Source organism: Aspergillus pseudonomiae, assembly GCF_009193645.1.
Source record: "Aspergillus pseudonomiae strain CBS 119388 unplaced genomic scaffold BDV37scaffold_27, whole genome shotgun sequence".
Classification (NCBI taxonomy): domain Eukaryota; kingdom Fungi; phylum Ascomycota; class Eurotiomycetes; order Eurotiales; family Aspergillaceae; genus Aspergillus; species Aspergillus pseudonomiae.
The window spans coordinates 89,930-103,916 of NW_022476019.1; the positions used below are offsets into that span (position 1 = coordinate 89,930).

The window sequence follows — 13,987 nt, forward strand, 5'->3', positions numbered from 1 at the left end:
CATGGGTATCGGCTATGGCTACCATGCCTTTGCCTAGCCGTGCTTATTCCGATTACACAACACAACTCCAAGCCACAACCGCATATAAATGGTCGATTTACGTAGGACAGCACTAAGCCCTCCACTTACGTAGGAGTTTTAATACGACAATTAATTACCTTTCGCAGGCTGGTCGGCTCGGGAAACTTGGCACCGATGATTATAAACCGGATATTTGGTAGGTCTGACCCTTTCCAAGAACCACGGAGTAACGGCAGTCATCGCGCCATTACCAAAACATCCCTGCACCTCCAGCATATGTACTTCTACCTTTTCCACTTGAATAATGATGCCGAGCTCCTATGAAGAAGTACATTGTATACGCGATCGCACCGGGTAATCGGCACGTTTTGCTATGTATTCTATCGTATAAATGCTATTGTGAGCCTGTCGGGCATTTCTGAGTTGGTGACCGAGCAAGACATACACCAAACAGACGATTACCACCATTGCATCTCTCTACTTCATCATGGCCACCATCATCAATCCTATCATCTACGACACCCTGAGTCGCTTGATATCCTCCCGTCATTCCACTCGCAACTTCCTTCCCAAGCCAGTTTCAAATGACGACCTCAAGAGATCCCTCGCCCTAGCCCAAAATGCACCCTCAGGCTCAAACACACAGCCCTGGAGGGCAACATTCGTGTCAGGAAATGCTCTCACCTCCCTAAAGACGGCATTGGTTGCAGCCGCCGATAGCGACCCCTCACGCATCCTGCAGCTGCCGGAGGCCTTTTCCCACTATAGGTCAAGCCTCGGTCACAAGCTCTATGGTCAAGCCATGGGCATCGGGAGGGATGATATAGCAGCACGAACAGCGGCCGTATTACGAAACTTCGAGTTCTTCGGTGCTCCCATGGCGGGAATTATCTATATTGACAAGGCGTTGTATGATGTGGATCTGCTCAGCGTCGGGATCTGGCTCCAAACTTTGGTGCTAGAGCTGACTGCGTTGGGCTTGGATACGTGTATTGAGGTTAGTGTGGCTGGATATTCAAAGGTCATTAAGAAGGAACTGTGCATTTCTGATGATATGGAGATTCTCTGCGGATTGGCGGTAGGATATGGGGATCCTACATCTGCTGTCAATCAGGTGGTCGCGGGACGGGATGAATGGGAGCAATGGATTGAGATTAGGGATTAGCTCTTGGTCTGGTTGGTGATGTAGAGGGAGCGGGACTCGAAGAGGAGCAATATGGTATGGGCCTACTTGGACTCTGACGAACATATGTGTAGGAACGGTGCAATCCGATTTATGGGAAGAATAGACCAGTAACGACTATTAGATGAAGTGATTTCCTGGGAAGATGGTAACTATTAATGGGGGACTAGTTGTTCTCTACTTATGTTTCTAGACATATATGTTTTGTCCAGACTGAAATCAAAGGGAGTATTGTTGTCAGGTTTAGGAACCAGGGGAAATGATAGTGTACAAGTTAACATTCTTTCAGAAACATGATGCCACGTTCAACTGCGCAGTTATCAGGTTTCAAACTGAATGAATCGCGCGCTCGAGCAAACTAGGCGTTATATTGTCAGACAATGGAAACCCTCTTTATGGGTGTCTGTGGTGAAAGCGCACGTATTGATGGCCGTGGCCTTGATTCCTCTGCACCTGGTAAGGTACCGCAGTGGAAGGCGGAGTCACGACTAGGCCTGAGGGCAAAATTGTAGGGGTGGTAGTACCGTTGAATCCAACCTTCCCAATGCCAGCATTAGCGACAACATAGGCTCGAACCTGGCCGATTGGCATAAAATTGATGTTCCGTCCATCTGCATCACCGATTGTCTGTAGGGATGTTACATTGTTTGTTGTATAAGGCGATAGGTCTCCACTGCCAGTGAGCACGTTTTCTTGACAAGGGCGTCCCATGGTAGAGTCACACGCAGAGATCGTACTGGAGTTCGTGAGAAACATTCCATATCCATTGCCAGGTTCAGTCGGTCTGACTACATCGGTGAATACATTCCCCTCCACTAGAATTGCAGGTTCGGGGGTGACAGAGAATGCATGTCCTGTGTTGTTAGACCAGTAGGTGTTGAAAATGTGCCAGGCGCTCACGGAGCCCAGATCTGCAGAACGCGCAGACGTGCGATGGATCCAGTTGTTGAAAAAGGATACTTTATCGTTTTCCCCAAGTCCAAGGATGGTCCAATAATGGCGTCCGTCGCACGTAGCAGAATGATCGGTTCGTCCGTCGAACTCAGTGTTCGAGGTGGTGACGCGTCCACCTATTGGTACGTGGTCAGTCCTCTTCGAAAATATACCCAGGTTCACATAATCCAAGGTAACTCAATGGATTCATATCCCATAAATATCATCTGGCGTCCAACCAGTGAAATCGTTACATGATCAATCCAAATCAAATCACAACCGTTCATGTATATCGCATCTCCACCCAAGACATATCCCGGATTATTGTCCGTGATGGATATTCTGAACGATGACATTTGAGGCACCGTTCACAAATCGTAGTCCGTTGCCTCGGATAACACCTTCTGATCCAAGCCCCACGATTGTTTTATTCGACGCCACGTCAATCGTCGTTGTATCGGGATAGGTGCAATCGACTGGAGTCCTATCTCCACGCCAACCAAAATCAGTTTCGATCGCATCCTGGCCACCCTCACCACAGGTGTCAGTGTTGAAGACACAGCAAGCACAATTCTCGCAGTAGCCTTCGCTACCTATGAAGTTGTACTCCTTGTCAAGCACAATGACACGAGGCTTGTTATCCGTAAGCCAGTCGCGTAGTTGGGTCACGTTAGCTGGAATAGCTGGTGTCACATTTCCGCCTCCTGTAAAACTATAGGCAAAACCAGCAGGTATTCCATACACCCTGGATGACGAGTTGGATCCAAGGGCACGACTGGCGAGGAGTGAAGCAAGAAGTAAAAAGGCTTCATCGTTGGTTGCGTTATAATCCCATGTAACTTATGGATGGTAGTCAAGTGGAGCTACAACGCCGCTGTATTTATGCTTTTGTATGCATTTAAGGAGGAATTGACTGGTTTTCGACTCCTCAGCACCGATACTACGTACTCCTGGCTTAAATTCTGCAAATTTTCAGATTGACATGAAACAGCAATCCGAAAAAGCGCACCTTTCTCATCACATGTTAAACTACTCAGTATATGATGCTGTCTCTATGCCAGCTCGCTTAGAGAAAGGAGTAGCTGCCATTGTTTCAGCATTCGAACCGAAGGCTGCCTGGCCTATGAATCTACTAGTAGATAAATTGATCAACAACGTGGGTTCAGCGCCGATTCTTTTATCACGGAGCTTTTGCCGTATAAGCTCAGCAATAGGGTCCAGGCCCACCTCCTCAGTTTCAAGTATATTCTACCGGATTGTATTAAGTGAGGATCTGCCATGCCCTACAACAGGTTATTCGGGATAAAGGGACAATTGTTCTTGTTTGTTCACGATATATAGCACTCATATGAGACTGGTATGTAAGTTCTAGATCGGTCAACTTATGGTACTAGTGACCCTAATTGGCTCTCAAAGACCATTCGCCGCATCCCTTGGATCGGATAAATTGATAGCCATGTAGAATAAAGACCGGCCCTAGCATTTATCACTACAGCCTTGTAAGGATGGTCCATTCCTGTTCGGGGTGTTATCCGATTATCAGTGCCAGCGGGACCGTCTACAGCAAGCAGTTGTCGTCTTATTAAACTCCAAACGAAGACACAACCCCAGCAAAGTAGGGTTAATTACTGAAGCAGGGGTTAGGGATACGGCTGTTGAAGCCTAAGGAAACCCTTCTCCTAGGCCCTTCTTGCAAGCATACAGTCGTCATTGCTGGCCTCAATGCAATGGTTGCTGATAGAATTATGGCCATTTGTAAATGCCCACGCCTTTCACCTGTCATGCACATTATGGGAGTCTACTAGGAAAGAACATAGTTGCTTGATTTTCATACAGTACAGGCTCTCATAGACTCTTTAGTATTCTATGTATACGCTGATGGTGACAGAGGATTACATGATCCTAGCAAATACTAAATTGTCAGGGTCTTATCAATTTCTCGAGGTTTTGATACATACAAGGTACGTTGGACACTTTTCCCAATACTAACTTCCCTTACGGCAATTTGCTTCTGTTTATTGCTTGCCAAGAGTGTTTCCCAACTCAGCTGCCCGGGAGGTAGCAGCGTTGACAGCCTTATCAACAGTGTCCTTAAAGCCCAGCGACTCAAATGTCTGAAGGGCAGCATAGGTGGTTCCATTCGGGCTGGTAACGTTCTTGCGCAGCTGGGTGGGGCTATCCGGCGAGTCGACAAGCATCTTGCCGGCGCCGAGACATGTCTGGGAAGCCAACCGAGTAGCCTGTTCTTCGGAGAGACCAAGGGCGGTTGCACTGGCAATCAGATGTTCCACCATGGCGAAAAAGTAAGCGGGACCGGATCCTAAACCTTGTCAATGCGCGTCCTCTCGGGGTAGGAATTTACGAGCAGAACTTACCAGAAAGTCCAGTGACGACATCGAGCAATTCCTCCTTATCCACCCACTCGGTGGCCTTGCTGACACTTCCAAGAACCGCATTGACGAGCTCCTTCTCTTCCGAGGTCACATCCTTGCTGGCATACAGACCGGAAGCACCCTCACCCACGAGCGCTGGTGTGTTTGGCATCACACGGACAACGTGTGCGTTGCGCCCATCGCTCGTGCGGAGCCATTGGACCAAGCTATCGAGGGTGATTCCTGCAGCAATGCTGACCACAACGGGCAAGGTTGTACGTCCTGACCAGGCAGCGCCCAATTCCTCGCACACGCCCTTGGTAACCTGTGGCTTGACTGCGATGATAACAAGATCCGCATCCTTTGCAGCTTCGACATTCACAGTGGTGGTCTGCACCCCAAGGGCCGCCATCTTCTCCCGGTTGACATCCCAAGGCTCGGAAACCCAGATGTTTTGTTTTTGGACGCCCTTGTTGAGGAGACCTCCAATGATGGCGGAGGCCATGTTGCCACCGCCGATAAAGGCAAGCTTGCTATCTTGAAGAGAAGGCATTTTTAAACGGGAGATTGGTTCAGCTATTCTTTCGCAATAGTGAAGGTGATGTTGATAGGACATGGGCATGATCTCAAAATTCCCCCACTTTATCAAAAGGCGGGGCACAAATAGACCGCCAACCGAATCTGGCATTATATCAGATCGAATAGGGAAAGCGGTGTTACAAGGGACTGCGGGGATGGTGGATCATCGCTCGGCCGATCGGTCTATCGGTATCTTTTGCTTATGTAGCAAAGTAATTACAAGTAATTTCAACAGCCGGCCGGCTGGCCCAATGGCAAGGCGCTTGACTACGAATCAAGAGATTGCAGGTTCGATCCCTGCGTCGGTCATTCTTTTTGTCAGTTTGTCTTTTTCTAGTCTACACTTATATTGTTGTATCTTTCGAGGTCCTTCTTTTGTTTAACGTTTTACTCTTTGTTTAATAAGTACTAAGATTTTCCTATCTTGTCAACTGCACTAGATCGTCCTGCATACTCGACTGCTAGTAATGCTAAATGAAGACCCGCGCTCCGCAGGCCACGATATTGCTTCAATACCAGTGCTGCGCCTCGCCAGGATGGGAACAGTCAAGAGTATGTGCTACAGATCCTGCACAGCCTCCCCTTGCCATACCATCCGTGTATCCGAGTTGGGGCGTTTTTCGAGGGGTTCAGGAGGCCTTGTACTATACATACCAACCCCAATTACTCCACGCCATGGTAGACTAAGGAACGACTAAGTTACTAAAGATACGTCTAGTGAATTACCAAATTCACGCAAACTAGACCAGGATAAGCGAAGTATCCGAGCAACGACACGGATCTGCTGCTAGGCCGCTATATGATGCAAATCAAGTTACATTTTCTTTGTATTTATATGACCCTTTGTGTAACGGAGGATGTACAGAGGACACACAAGCGGTTCGGGATATAAGCAGCTAACATAGGCAATGGTGGTAGAAGGTAATACAAGAACGAACCTTGTAGTACATACTTATTATTGAAAGCAGGATGAATAGGTCGGGCGACCCCCTCTGGAGGCCGGATTGGCATACAGATGACAAGTAGGACGTATTTATGTAGGACCAGGTTTCTTCCTGAACGTATAACTAAGGCTGTACTGAAATCGCGCGAATTAAGTTTGGAGTTTCTAGTCCGAGTGCATTGCCTTCTGTGTATACAGTAGGACAGGAGTAAGGGCTAGATGTCAGCAAGCCTTGCCACGGGTTGAAAAGGCATCATATTCTAGGTCCCTGTTTTGTATCTCGTTGTACCCTTCATTCACCATGGTTTTTCAGCGTATAATTGTACAATCACGTATCATTTGTACTCCTAAGCCTGCCCTCTGTCGAGCATACCCCACCACCAAGAGGAATACCAGAGTCTCGCTACAATGTCTGCAGCGTACATCCCAGCACGCATGGACCATGCGATATCCTCTCAGCCTCGCAAGGTCCTAAAAGCTCCTAATCGCCCAATCGCGATCCGGGAACATTATATCACCAACTCGAAGACACTCCTGACTCTCAGACCCCAGGGCGACGCCCAGTCCGGGGCTGCTTACAAAGTACAGGACGAAAACGGGGTTACACGATTCACTGCCAGTGGTCGGAAATACAACGGTCGCTCATGTCGAGAATTTCGTGATGCTTCAGGTCTACCCTTGTTCGACCTTCACAGGAAGATCTCATTTCGAAATGTTTGGTGTATCACACTGCCGGAGAGCCCAACTGCTGATAGTATAGCCACTGGCGCACCGCGACTGGCTCCGTTCGGGAGCTTCCTGTTCACGTTTACTAATGTAGCTGCGACTGATTTGAAAGTTCCAGTGCATGATAAAGAGGTCACGCTGGAGATAGAAAGACATGGACGTGTATTGGAGTCCTTTGATGTCGTGGATGGAGATAGGAAGTTCGCTGAAGTATATGCGAGAGTGTACATCGTAACCAGAAACCTGCCTTGACACCAAGTACGCGTCGCAATTACCGACCGGTTCTTGATATCAGCGTTACTCCAGGTGTGGATTTATCATTAGTAAGATCCCTTTTAGTGCAGCTCTCCTTTCAATCGACAGTACTGATCCATACAAGGTTGCTGCCATAGCAATCATCATCTCGGATAGTGTATTTGGTTCCGAGTAGGACTCTGCTACGGAAAGATAGGTTTAGTAAAGAATCGCAGGCAGTTGAATATGGCTATACATCTTTATTGAGATATTGCGACGTTCCAATTACACATCCAATCATGGATCACCCCATCTTATCTGTTGTTCATGTTCTTTGCGTAGAATATTTACATCGTTTTTCTCAAACCCGAAATTCCACAATGTTTCAGGGATCGTGCGGAGGCCCTTCTGCGGGATAGGGTTGTTGGTTTTGGAGCTCTTGCTCCCGACGTGCTGCAATACACTGGGTGTTAATGCCCAGCGTATCTCCCCGTTCTGATTCGCATAATCTTCCGTAAGCATGTCGACATAGCCGATTCCTTTTGACTCGTACCAGGATACTAGATCCGTGATACGGCCTTGAGGAAAGACGAGCCCCTGGGAGCAGCAACCGAATTTGGGCATCTCGTGCACGCCTTCGGGGATCGGTAGCATTGTGACTCGCCCGGTCGCAAAGAAGAGGATGATCAGGAGAGGTGTACAGATGAAGCAAAGAACAAAGACTGTTTCTTTTGGTAAAAACGGCTTCGAAGACGGTCGATAACGACGAACGATCAAGGTCGTTAGTAAGACGGTGGTCGTTGAGAGTATAGAGTAGAATAGATAGGTAGGCCAATCCTCTGAGTTCCAGCCCAGGAAGTTCTCGGTGTAAAAAAGGCGAAGATAAAGCCCTTCAGAAGTGCAACTTATATCAGTCTCCATATCCCAGAATCGTGTAAGTGGCAGAGTGGTCTTGATTCAGAACTTACATTTCGATGCTTTCTTCTCCGCTGTTTGTCGCTCCACAGCACGCAAGGCCTGTTTTGTTCGGTGATACCAACCATCCAGAGCGACAATATCATCTTCAAGCATAACGGTATATGGTGTGCCAATAGCTGCACATGCTTTCAAAAGATAAGTGTAGTCCAGTAAGCCTTTCTCGAGAGCTAAAGTTTTGGCCTCAGTTGTTTCAAGACTTCGGATGTGGTCAATGTCGACGTCTTTCTCATCATAGAGCAGAACTTTGTCAGCCAGCTCATGCAGCCATGGCTCTGAGTAGGCCGGGTGTTGCGTGGGATCTGTATGGGCTATGAATAGGATGAGAAATAGGTCGGCTCTCTCCACCGGAGATAGGCCCGCCAACACCGATCCAACTGCACTCTGAAAGTAGCTTACACCCTCCCGGGCAATAGAGGCAAATCCTACACACATGGTAGGGTTCGCAGATGCCTTGGGGCGGGGAGTTTCCGTCACATTGTTAGCTTCGTTGATCAACGCCATGCCCTCCACCGCACGCGGGCTAGAATACGAAGGCTCGTAGGCTTCATTTTCTCGGAAGAACAGTGACGTCGGGTCACGCCAACTAGCTATACGCGCCAAGTATACTAGAAGTGCATAAGGAATTAAAAAGAATAGGAACACGCGGCATGTGTAAGACTCGAGGACGGAGGACAGCCTCAGAAGCCTTAACGATAAGTGCATATTGTCTGTGAAAACATCGAAAAGATGAAAGAAGAATATAAAATATTTTGCAGGGTATTATTTATTAAATCATACCAAGCCTTGCTTACCCAGCCATACCCGAAACTACTAGTATTTTGCTGGAGAGTGCGTCGACCAGGCATTTTTCTTCTTCCAGTTAGCTTTCATTTGGACCTTTCCCTTTGTTTGTTTCCTCTTCAGGGACTAAAAGACCGGCGTCTTATAACATCCACTAATAGCCATCAATATATGTCATGAAAGTTGGACCCCTTTCCGTGGTGCGATGGGGTCTTTGATTCGGTCATTAAGGCCTATCATAAAGCGCAGAGTAACAAGGGGTCAACTAAAATCTTACCCTGCAGCGTAACTGAACTCCAATATGGGTGGGCTGTGCTCCTCGAACTTGGAAGTGGAGCAAGCTTATCCCCACAATACCCACATCCCCTCTACGCAGTAACAGTGATGAGGCTGTAAGGTAGGTGAGACTCGGCTACAGCATTTCTGGCGTACCTTACAGGCTTGCACAGTACCTCGGATACAACACAACTCCACATGGCAGGCGCATGGGCCTCGCCATGGGGCCAGGTTTGTTTCTCCGGCCCACAAGTTCGTGGGCCTAGGGTACAATTTAGAAGCCTGGCATATTAAATTGTACATTAGATATACCTAGGCATAAAAACCTACTAAAGTGTTGTTGTGACATGCTTTGATTTAGTCATGCGTTATGCACACTGGACTAGGACGGCACTAGTTCATAGCAAATATATAGTGATGACGATGATGACAACGATAGCAGTTGTACTACAAAGAGATATATTTCTCTACAGATTCTAGGTCTAATTGGCTTTCACACAAAATTATATACGTTCGTTCCGATCATCCAAATAAACGATTAATATATAATTGGTATTTTAAGTCGCATCATGTTTGAAATGTTTATTGAAGGACTCAATCTTATGTCACGGTTGAAGATGGCGGTTATCTTATCGCTTATCGCGTGATGTGATGGATCAGCCCCAGCCTCTCGGATAAACAAACCGGGGACTTCATCTCCTCCAACCTGACTGACTCACGTCAACAGCTCCCCATTGATTCCAGTATCTCCATTTCGACCTCCACACTGTATCATCATGCGACTACAGCTTCCAGAGGTAGCAATTGCTACCCTCCTTCTCGGTGAAGTAGGCGCAGTCCAACTTCCCCTGTTGCAATCTCAGGTTCCCATCACCTCCGACAAGGAGCTGGTCAGCTCCTCTGCGTTCCAAAGTCACGTCAAAGCCGAGAACCTTTTGAAGAGAGCCAAAGAACTATCCAAGATCGCGGACTTAGGAGAAGAAGAATACAACCACCCGACTCGAGTCATTGGAAGCAAAGGTAGGTAGCTGTACTATGCAATCCGCCCCTAGCTGCTGACCCATGGACACCCTTAGGGCACCTCGGAACCATTGACTACATCTACTCGACGCTTGCTAAGCTGGGCGACTACTACACCATCACCAATCAGTCCTTCCCTGCCGTCACAGGCAATGTTTTCGAATCCCGCCTAGTCCTCGGCAACGATGTACCCAAATCGGCGGCACCCATGGGATTGACGCCCCCTACCAAGCACAAACAGCCCGTACATGCACCTCTGGTAGCGGTTTCCAACTTCGGATGTGACGCGTCAGACTTTCCGTCTGATGTGTCTGGCGCCATTGCGCTCGTTAGCCGTGGCACCTGTCCGTTCGGTACGAAGTCGGACTTGGCTGGAAAAGCCGGCGCTGTTGCGGCCGTGGTATACAACAATGAACCAGGTAGCCTGAGTGGAACGCTCGGTAACCCCACACCGGACCATGTTGCTACCTGGGGTCTTTCTGATGAAGATGCTGCGCCCATCTTGGAGAAACTAAAGAAGGGCGAGGAGGTCGATGGTATCGCCTACATGGATGCCATTGTCGAGACCATTCATACGACCAACATCATCGCTCAGACGACCGAGGGCGATCCCGAGAACTGTGTGATGCTCGGTGGCCACAGTGACAGCGTTGCCGAAGGACCAGGCATCAACGACGATGGCTCTGGTAGCTTGACACTTCTGGAGCTTGCGACCCTCTTGACTCAATACCGGGTTAACAACTGCGTGCGATTCGCATGGTGGGCTGGTGAAGAGGAAGGCCTCCTTGGATCGGACTACTATGTTTCCATTCTCACTCCCGAGGAGAACCTGAAGATCCGTTTGTTCATGGACTACGATATGCTTGGTTCCCCGAACTTTGCGTACCAGGTTTACAACGCCACCAATGCGGTGAACCCGGTCGGATCTGAGGAGCTGCGCGACTTGTACGTTGATTTTTATGATGCCCACGACCTCAATCACACCTACATTCCATTTGATGGCCGCAGCGACTACGACGCGTTTATCCGTCATGGCATTCCAGGAGGCGGTATTGCCACTGGAGCCGAGGGTATCAAGACACAGGAGGAACAGGAGATGTTCGGCGGTGTTGCTGGTGCCTGGTATGACCCATGCTATCACCAGATATGTGATGTGGTCACCAATGTGAATTTAACAGCATGGGAGTGGAACACCAAGGTAAGAGCGCTCAATCCAGGTAAAAGCTTTACTGATATTTGACATTCTACTAACCTGGGCTTTTGTTTCAGCTTGTCGCCCACTCAGTTGCCACCTATGCTAGATCTTTTGAAGGTTTCCCTGAGCGGACGAAGGATTCCATCACTGCTTTTGCTACGGAGCAGAAGAAGTACCACGGGCCCCGGCTCGTACTTTAATTTTTAGATATCCTCGTGGCGTTGAATAGGATATGGTGCAATAGACAGAGTATTGGCGTTGTTGATGATACTTTGTTAGAACATTACGCAGATCGGTTTGGTTTTCGGGATTAGCAATATTGCAGAGTTAATAAATGAATATCTGTTGCGGGATTATCAATTGGATATTTACTTATATGGCTGTTTCTTTTCCATCATAGGTTACTGTTGCCGAGCATAAGCCTCTTGCTGGTACTATTGCGGGTATCAGTTTAACTCCAACTATCAGCAATGGGGCCACTAAATTAAACTTAGATAGTACGATTGAGCCCTGGAATAGGGACAAAATACGAGATGCAAGTAAGGCATAGAAAAAACGTGACCTACCTAGTTACTGCTGCCAGCCCACTATCATGCCTTGCAAAATGCCGGCCGTTCTTTGGATCAAAGGTGGCTACGATGCAACCAAAATGTGAGCCTTCCGTACAAGCAGATGTTTAGATTTAGCTACGCCAATGCGCTCTTAATAGAGAGAGGGTAATCTCCAAAACCCAGCTCCGGTGTAATCATTAGATCGGATAGACAAATACACAAGCATCAAATATGTCCCATCACGTGATTCGTGGTATATATACACACAAGAAAAGATAAATATTCAAAAAGGAGACGTGATTCCCTAGCGATAGCTCTTCAGAGCGCCCTGTTCTCGCTCGTGCTGCCTGGCCCTCCATCCATGCAGAACGCTGTCCGAGAACATTACCTCCGAGTGGGCGACGTCCATAAAATTTGAGTTGGTGAGCGTAATGTCCTGCAATTTCGGAAAGTGCGCTTCCAGCTGCATGACGTACTTCTCGGGACTTTTGGAGACAGAGAGTCAGCGGAATTACGCAGGAATAGTATAATATACCAGTACTTACCCAATTCCTCTCCCCACGGGTAGTATTGCACCGGTACGATCAATAGTCTGCCTGTTGAAACACTGGATACGGAGCGAAAGAAGTTTGGGGAAAAGCGGTGCCTGGTACTCCTTCAGCTGTGCTATATTAAAGCTTCCCATGAGATCACAACATTCCAGTAACGGGCACGATTGGCCGAGAGCTGCTAGGCTGTGTATATTCAGGGCCAACTGGAACACGTGTAACGTTAGTACTCGCAGATTGGGCAGATCTGCAACCAGGTCCTCGAAATTGACGTTGTTGAATCCGGCTGCAATGAAGGCCGTTTGCATCTTTCCCGTAAGTTGTAGTTTGGTTAGGTGCTTTAGGTTCTTGAGGAATAGAAGGTCTCCCTTTTGCAAATCCATCTTGCCATTTAAAGATATATAGAGAGAGCGGAGTGGGGTCAGGTTTGAAAGGTGTTTGAGGTCGATGGAAGTAAGTCGTGATTTTGGCTCCCCCTCCACGCTCAAATTTAGTTCATGTAAAGACGTAAAGGCGGAGATAAAGCTTGGAAATATATCGTGCGTGATTGTGGCGGAGAGTTTTCGAAGCGACCGGACAGTTTCTAAGCTTTTGATATTGTTCGGTAATTTGTCGATGGTGTAGCCAAGAGATAGCTCTTCCAAGTTGTCGTGATTGGTGAGATGGTTGAGAATGACGTGGGCAAATAATGACTTGACGTTGTTTCCATCCAAGGAGACTTTAGTGACAGGACTGTTTTGGAGGAAGCTGTGAAATATCTCTCCCGTAAGTCGATCGCCCGGCGTACTGATTGATATTTCCTTCAGTTGGCGACAGTTCCTCTGAAGGTGCAGCAGTAGCTCCGGATCGAAGTCTCCTGTGAATTCAATCGATTGGACTCTTGCATGCATATACCGTTTGAGCCAAGCGATGTCCACCTTGGCGGACGGATTTGAGCCGATACTTAGATGCTTCAGCCTAGGGTAGGCAAAATGACTGAACTCCTCTATCTCCTCCGTGGCACCCTCCCAGAGAAAGAGCTTTCCAATTGCAGCAGCATAACGTACCCGTCGATCTTTTGGGATTCGAGACAGGTGGAACCAGAATGCTTCCCGCCATATGAGTGAAATACCACAGTTGAACCACTGGCTGTTCACTCGGAGGACTGAACCAAGCTTCGGTTGCAGATAGCTGAAGATTCTCAGCAAGATCTCAATCGGAAGCCTGTCCATGGTGAGAGTATTTGGAGAAGGAATGAATTTTGAAAGTACATGGTGTGTATTTAAACTTGATAGATAAATGTACCCGCCGCCAATCAGGCAACGGCCTGGTATAGCGCCTGAGGCGGGTCAAATGGCAGCCTAGGGCACGGTCACGTGCTAGTCTATATCTGTGCTTGAACAGTCAATCTGTTCCGCGGCTATTTTTCACTCAATATGGAAGAAAGAAGTACAGGATTTATCGAACAGGTCTGGCCATAGGCCATGATTGGTGGACTGGTGTGGAGGTGAATTCCGTGAGGAGTGACTGACTACGAGTAGTGCATAGAATGTGCCCGTCATATTCTGCCCTAATTTTGATTTTATTGGATGCTTGGTGAATAAATATCAGCGCAAGTACGGAGGACAGAGCCACGTTGATCCGGATTGTATGCAAGTTGCTGCGTCTT

General features: G+C 47.9%; 7 protein-coding genes and 1 non-coding gene across 8 annotated transcripts; 4 read left to right on the forward strand and 4 right to left on the reverse strand.

Annotated features, from left to right (window-relative positions):
• Nucleotides 1–480: 480 nt before the first annotated feature.
• On the forward strand, nucleotides 481–1,237 carry BDV37DRAFT_246411 (nitroreductase). Its single transcript, XM_032081760.1, has one exon. It carries the CDS (start codon nucleotides 509–511, stop codon nucleotides 1,184–1,186), a length of 678 nt encoding a protein of 225 aa, XP_031942154.1. The 5' UTR covers nucleotides 481–508; the 3' UTR covers nucleotides 1,187–1,237.
• A 360-nt stretch (nucleotides 1,238–1,597) lies between these two features.
• On the reverse strand, nucleotides 1,598–3,226 carry BDV37DRAFT_271072 (pectin lyase fold/virulence factor; the record flags this gene model as incomplete). Its single annotated transcript, XM_032084663.1, has 5 exons — nucleotides 1,598–2,294; nucleotides 2,336–2,479; nucleotides 2,574–2,943; nucleotides 3,086–3,087; nucleotides 3,171–3,226. 5 exons carry the CDS (start codon nucleotides 3,224–3,226, stop codon nucleotides 1,598–1,600), a joined length of 1,269 nt encoding a protein of 422 aa, XP_031942155.1.
• An 856-nt stretch (nucleotides 3,227–4,082) lies between these two features.
• BDV37DRAFT_246412 (pyrroline-5-carboxylate reductase family protein) lies at nucleotides 4,083–5,097 on the reverse strand. The gene is made up of 2 exons (XM_032081761.1): nucleotides 4,513–5,097; nucleotides 4,083–4,457 (listed from the first exon to the last, which is right to left on the reverse strand). Exons 1-2 carry the CDS (start codon nucleotides 5,060–5,062, stop codon nucleotides 4,153–4,155), a joined length of 855 nt encoding a protein of 284 aa, XP_031942156.1. The 5' UTR covers nucleotides 5,063–5,097; the 3' UTR covers nucleotides 4,083–4,152.
• A 228-nt stretch (nucleotides 5,098–5,325) lies between these two features.
• Nucleotides 5,326–5,397, forward strand: BDV37DRAFT_t92. The gene has a single exon. It is a non-coding gene; the product is annotated as a tRNA-Arg (tRNA).
• A 1,042-nt stretch (nucleotides 5,398–6,439) lies between these two features.
• Nucleotides 6,440–7,009, forward strand: BDV37DRAFT_282372 (tubby C-terminal-like domain-containing protein; the record flags this gene model as incomplete). Its single annotated transcript, XM_032087031.1, has 1 exon — nucleotides 6,440–7,009. One exon carries the CDS (start codon nucleotides 6,440–6,442, stop codon nucleotides 7,007–7,009), a length of 570 nt encoding a protein of 189 aa, XP_031942157.1.
• A 279-nt stretch (nucleotides 7,010–7,288) lies between these two features.
• On the reverse strand, nucleotides 7,289–8,814 carry BDV37DRAFT_271074 (uncharacterized protein; the record flags this gene model as incomplete). Its single annotated transcript, XM_032084664.1, has 3 exons — nucleotides 7,289–7,881; nucleotides 7,960–8,511; nucleotides 8,781–8,814. The coding sequence occupies 3 exons, from the start codon at nucleotides 8,812–8,814 to the stop codon at nucleotides 7,289–7,291; spliced, it is 1,179 nt and encodes a 392-aa protein (XP_031942158.1).
• A 902-nt stretch (nucleotides 8,815–9,716) lies between these two features.
• BDV37DRAFT_246413 (uncharacterized protein) lies at nucleotides 9,717–11,567 on the forward strand. Its single transcript, XM_032081762.1, has 3 exons — nucleotides 9,717–10,045; nucleotides 10,102–11,243; nucleotides 11,315–11,567. Exons 1-3 carry the CDS (start codon nucleotides 9,802–9,804, stop codon nucleotides 11,438–11,440), a joined length of 1,512 nt encoding a protein of 503 aa, XP_031942159.1. The 5' UTR covers nucleotides 9,717–9,801; the 3' UTR covers nucleotides 11,441–11,567.
• Nucleotides 11,568–12,273: 706 nt separating this feature from the next.
• On the reverse strand, nucleotides 12,274–13,578 carry BDV37DRAFT_246417 (uncharacterized protein). The gene has a single exon (XM_032081763.1). It carries the CDS (start codon nucleotides 13,548–13,550, stop codon nucleotides 12,333–12,335), a length of 1,218 nt encoding a protein of 405 aa, XP_031942160.1. The 5' UTR covers nucleotides 13,551–13,578; the 3' UTR covers nucleotides 12,274–12,332.
• Between the last annotated feature and the right edge of the window lie 409 nt (nucleotides 13,579–13,987).

Coding starts and splice junctions, on each gene's coding strand:
- BDV37DRAFT_246411 (XM_032081760.1), top strand. CDS start 509: ATGGCCACCATCATCAATCCTATCATCTACGACACCCTGAGTCGCTTG.
- BDV37DRAFT_246412 (XM_032081761.1), bottom strand. CDS start 5,062: ATGCCTTCTCTTCAAGATAGCAAGCTTGCCTTTATCGGCGGTGGCAAC. Junction 4,458..4,512: donor TGTCGTCACTGGACTTTCTG/GTAAGTTCTGCT, acceptor GACAAGGTTTAG/GATCCGGTCCCGCTTACTTT.
- BDV37DRAFT_246413 (XM_032081762.1), top strand. CDS start 9,802: ATGCGACTACAGCTTCCAGAGGTAGCAATTGCTACCCTCCTTCTCGGT. Junction 10,046..10,101: donor TCGAGTCATTGGAAGCAAAG/GTAGGTAGCTGT, acceptor GGACACCCTTAG/GGCACCTCGGAACCATTGAC. Junction 11,244..11,314: donor CATGGGAGTGGAACACCAAG/GTAAGAGCGCTC, acceptor CTTTTGTTTCAG/CTTGTCGCCCACTCAGTTGC.
- BDV37DRAFT_246417 (XM_032081763.1), bottom strand. CDS start 13,550: ATGGACAGGCTTCCGATTGAGATCTTGCTGAGAATCTTCAGCTATCTG.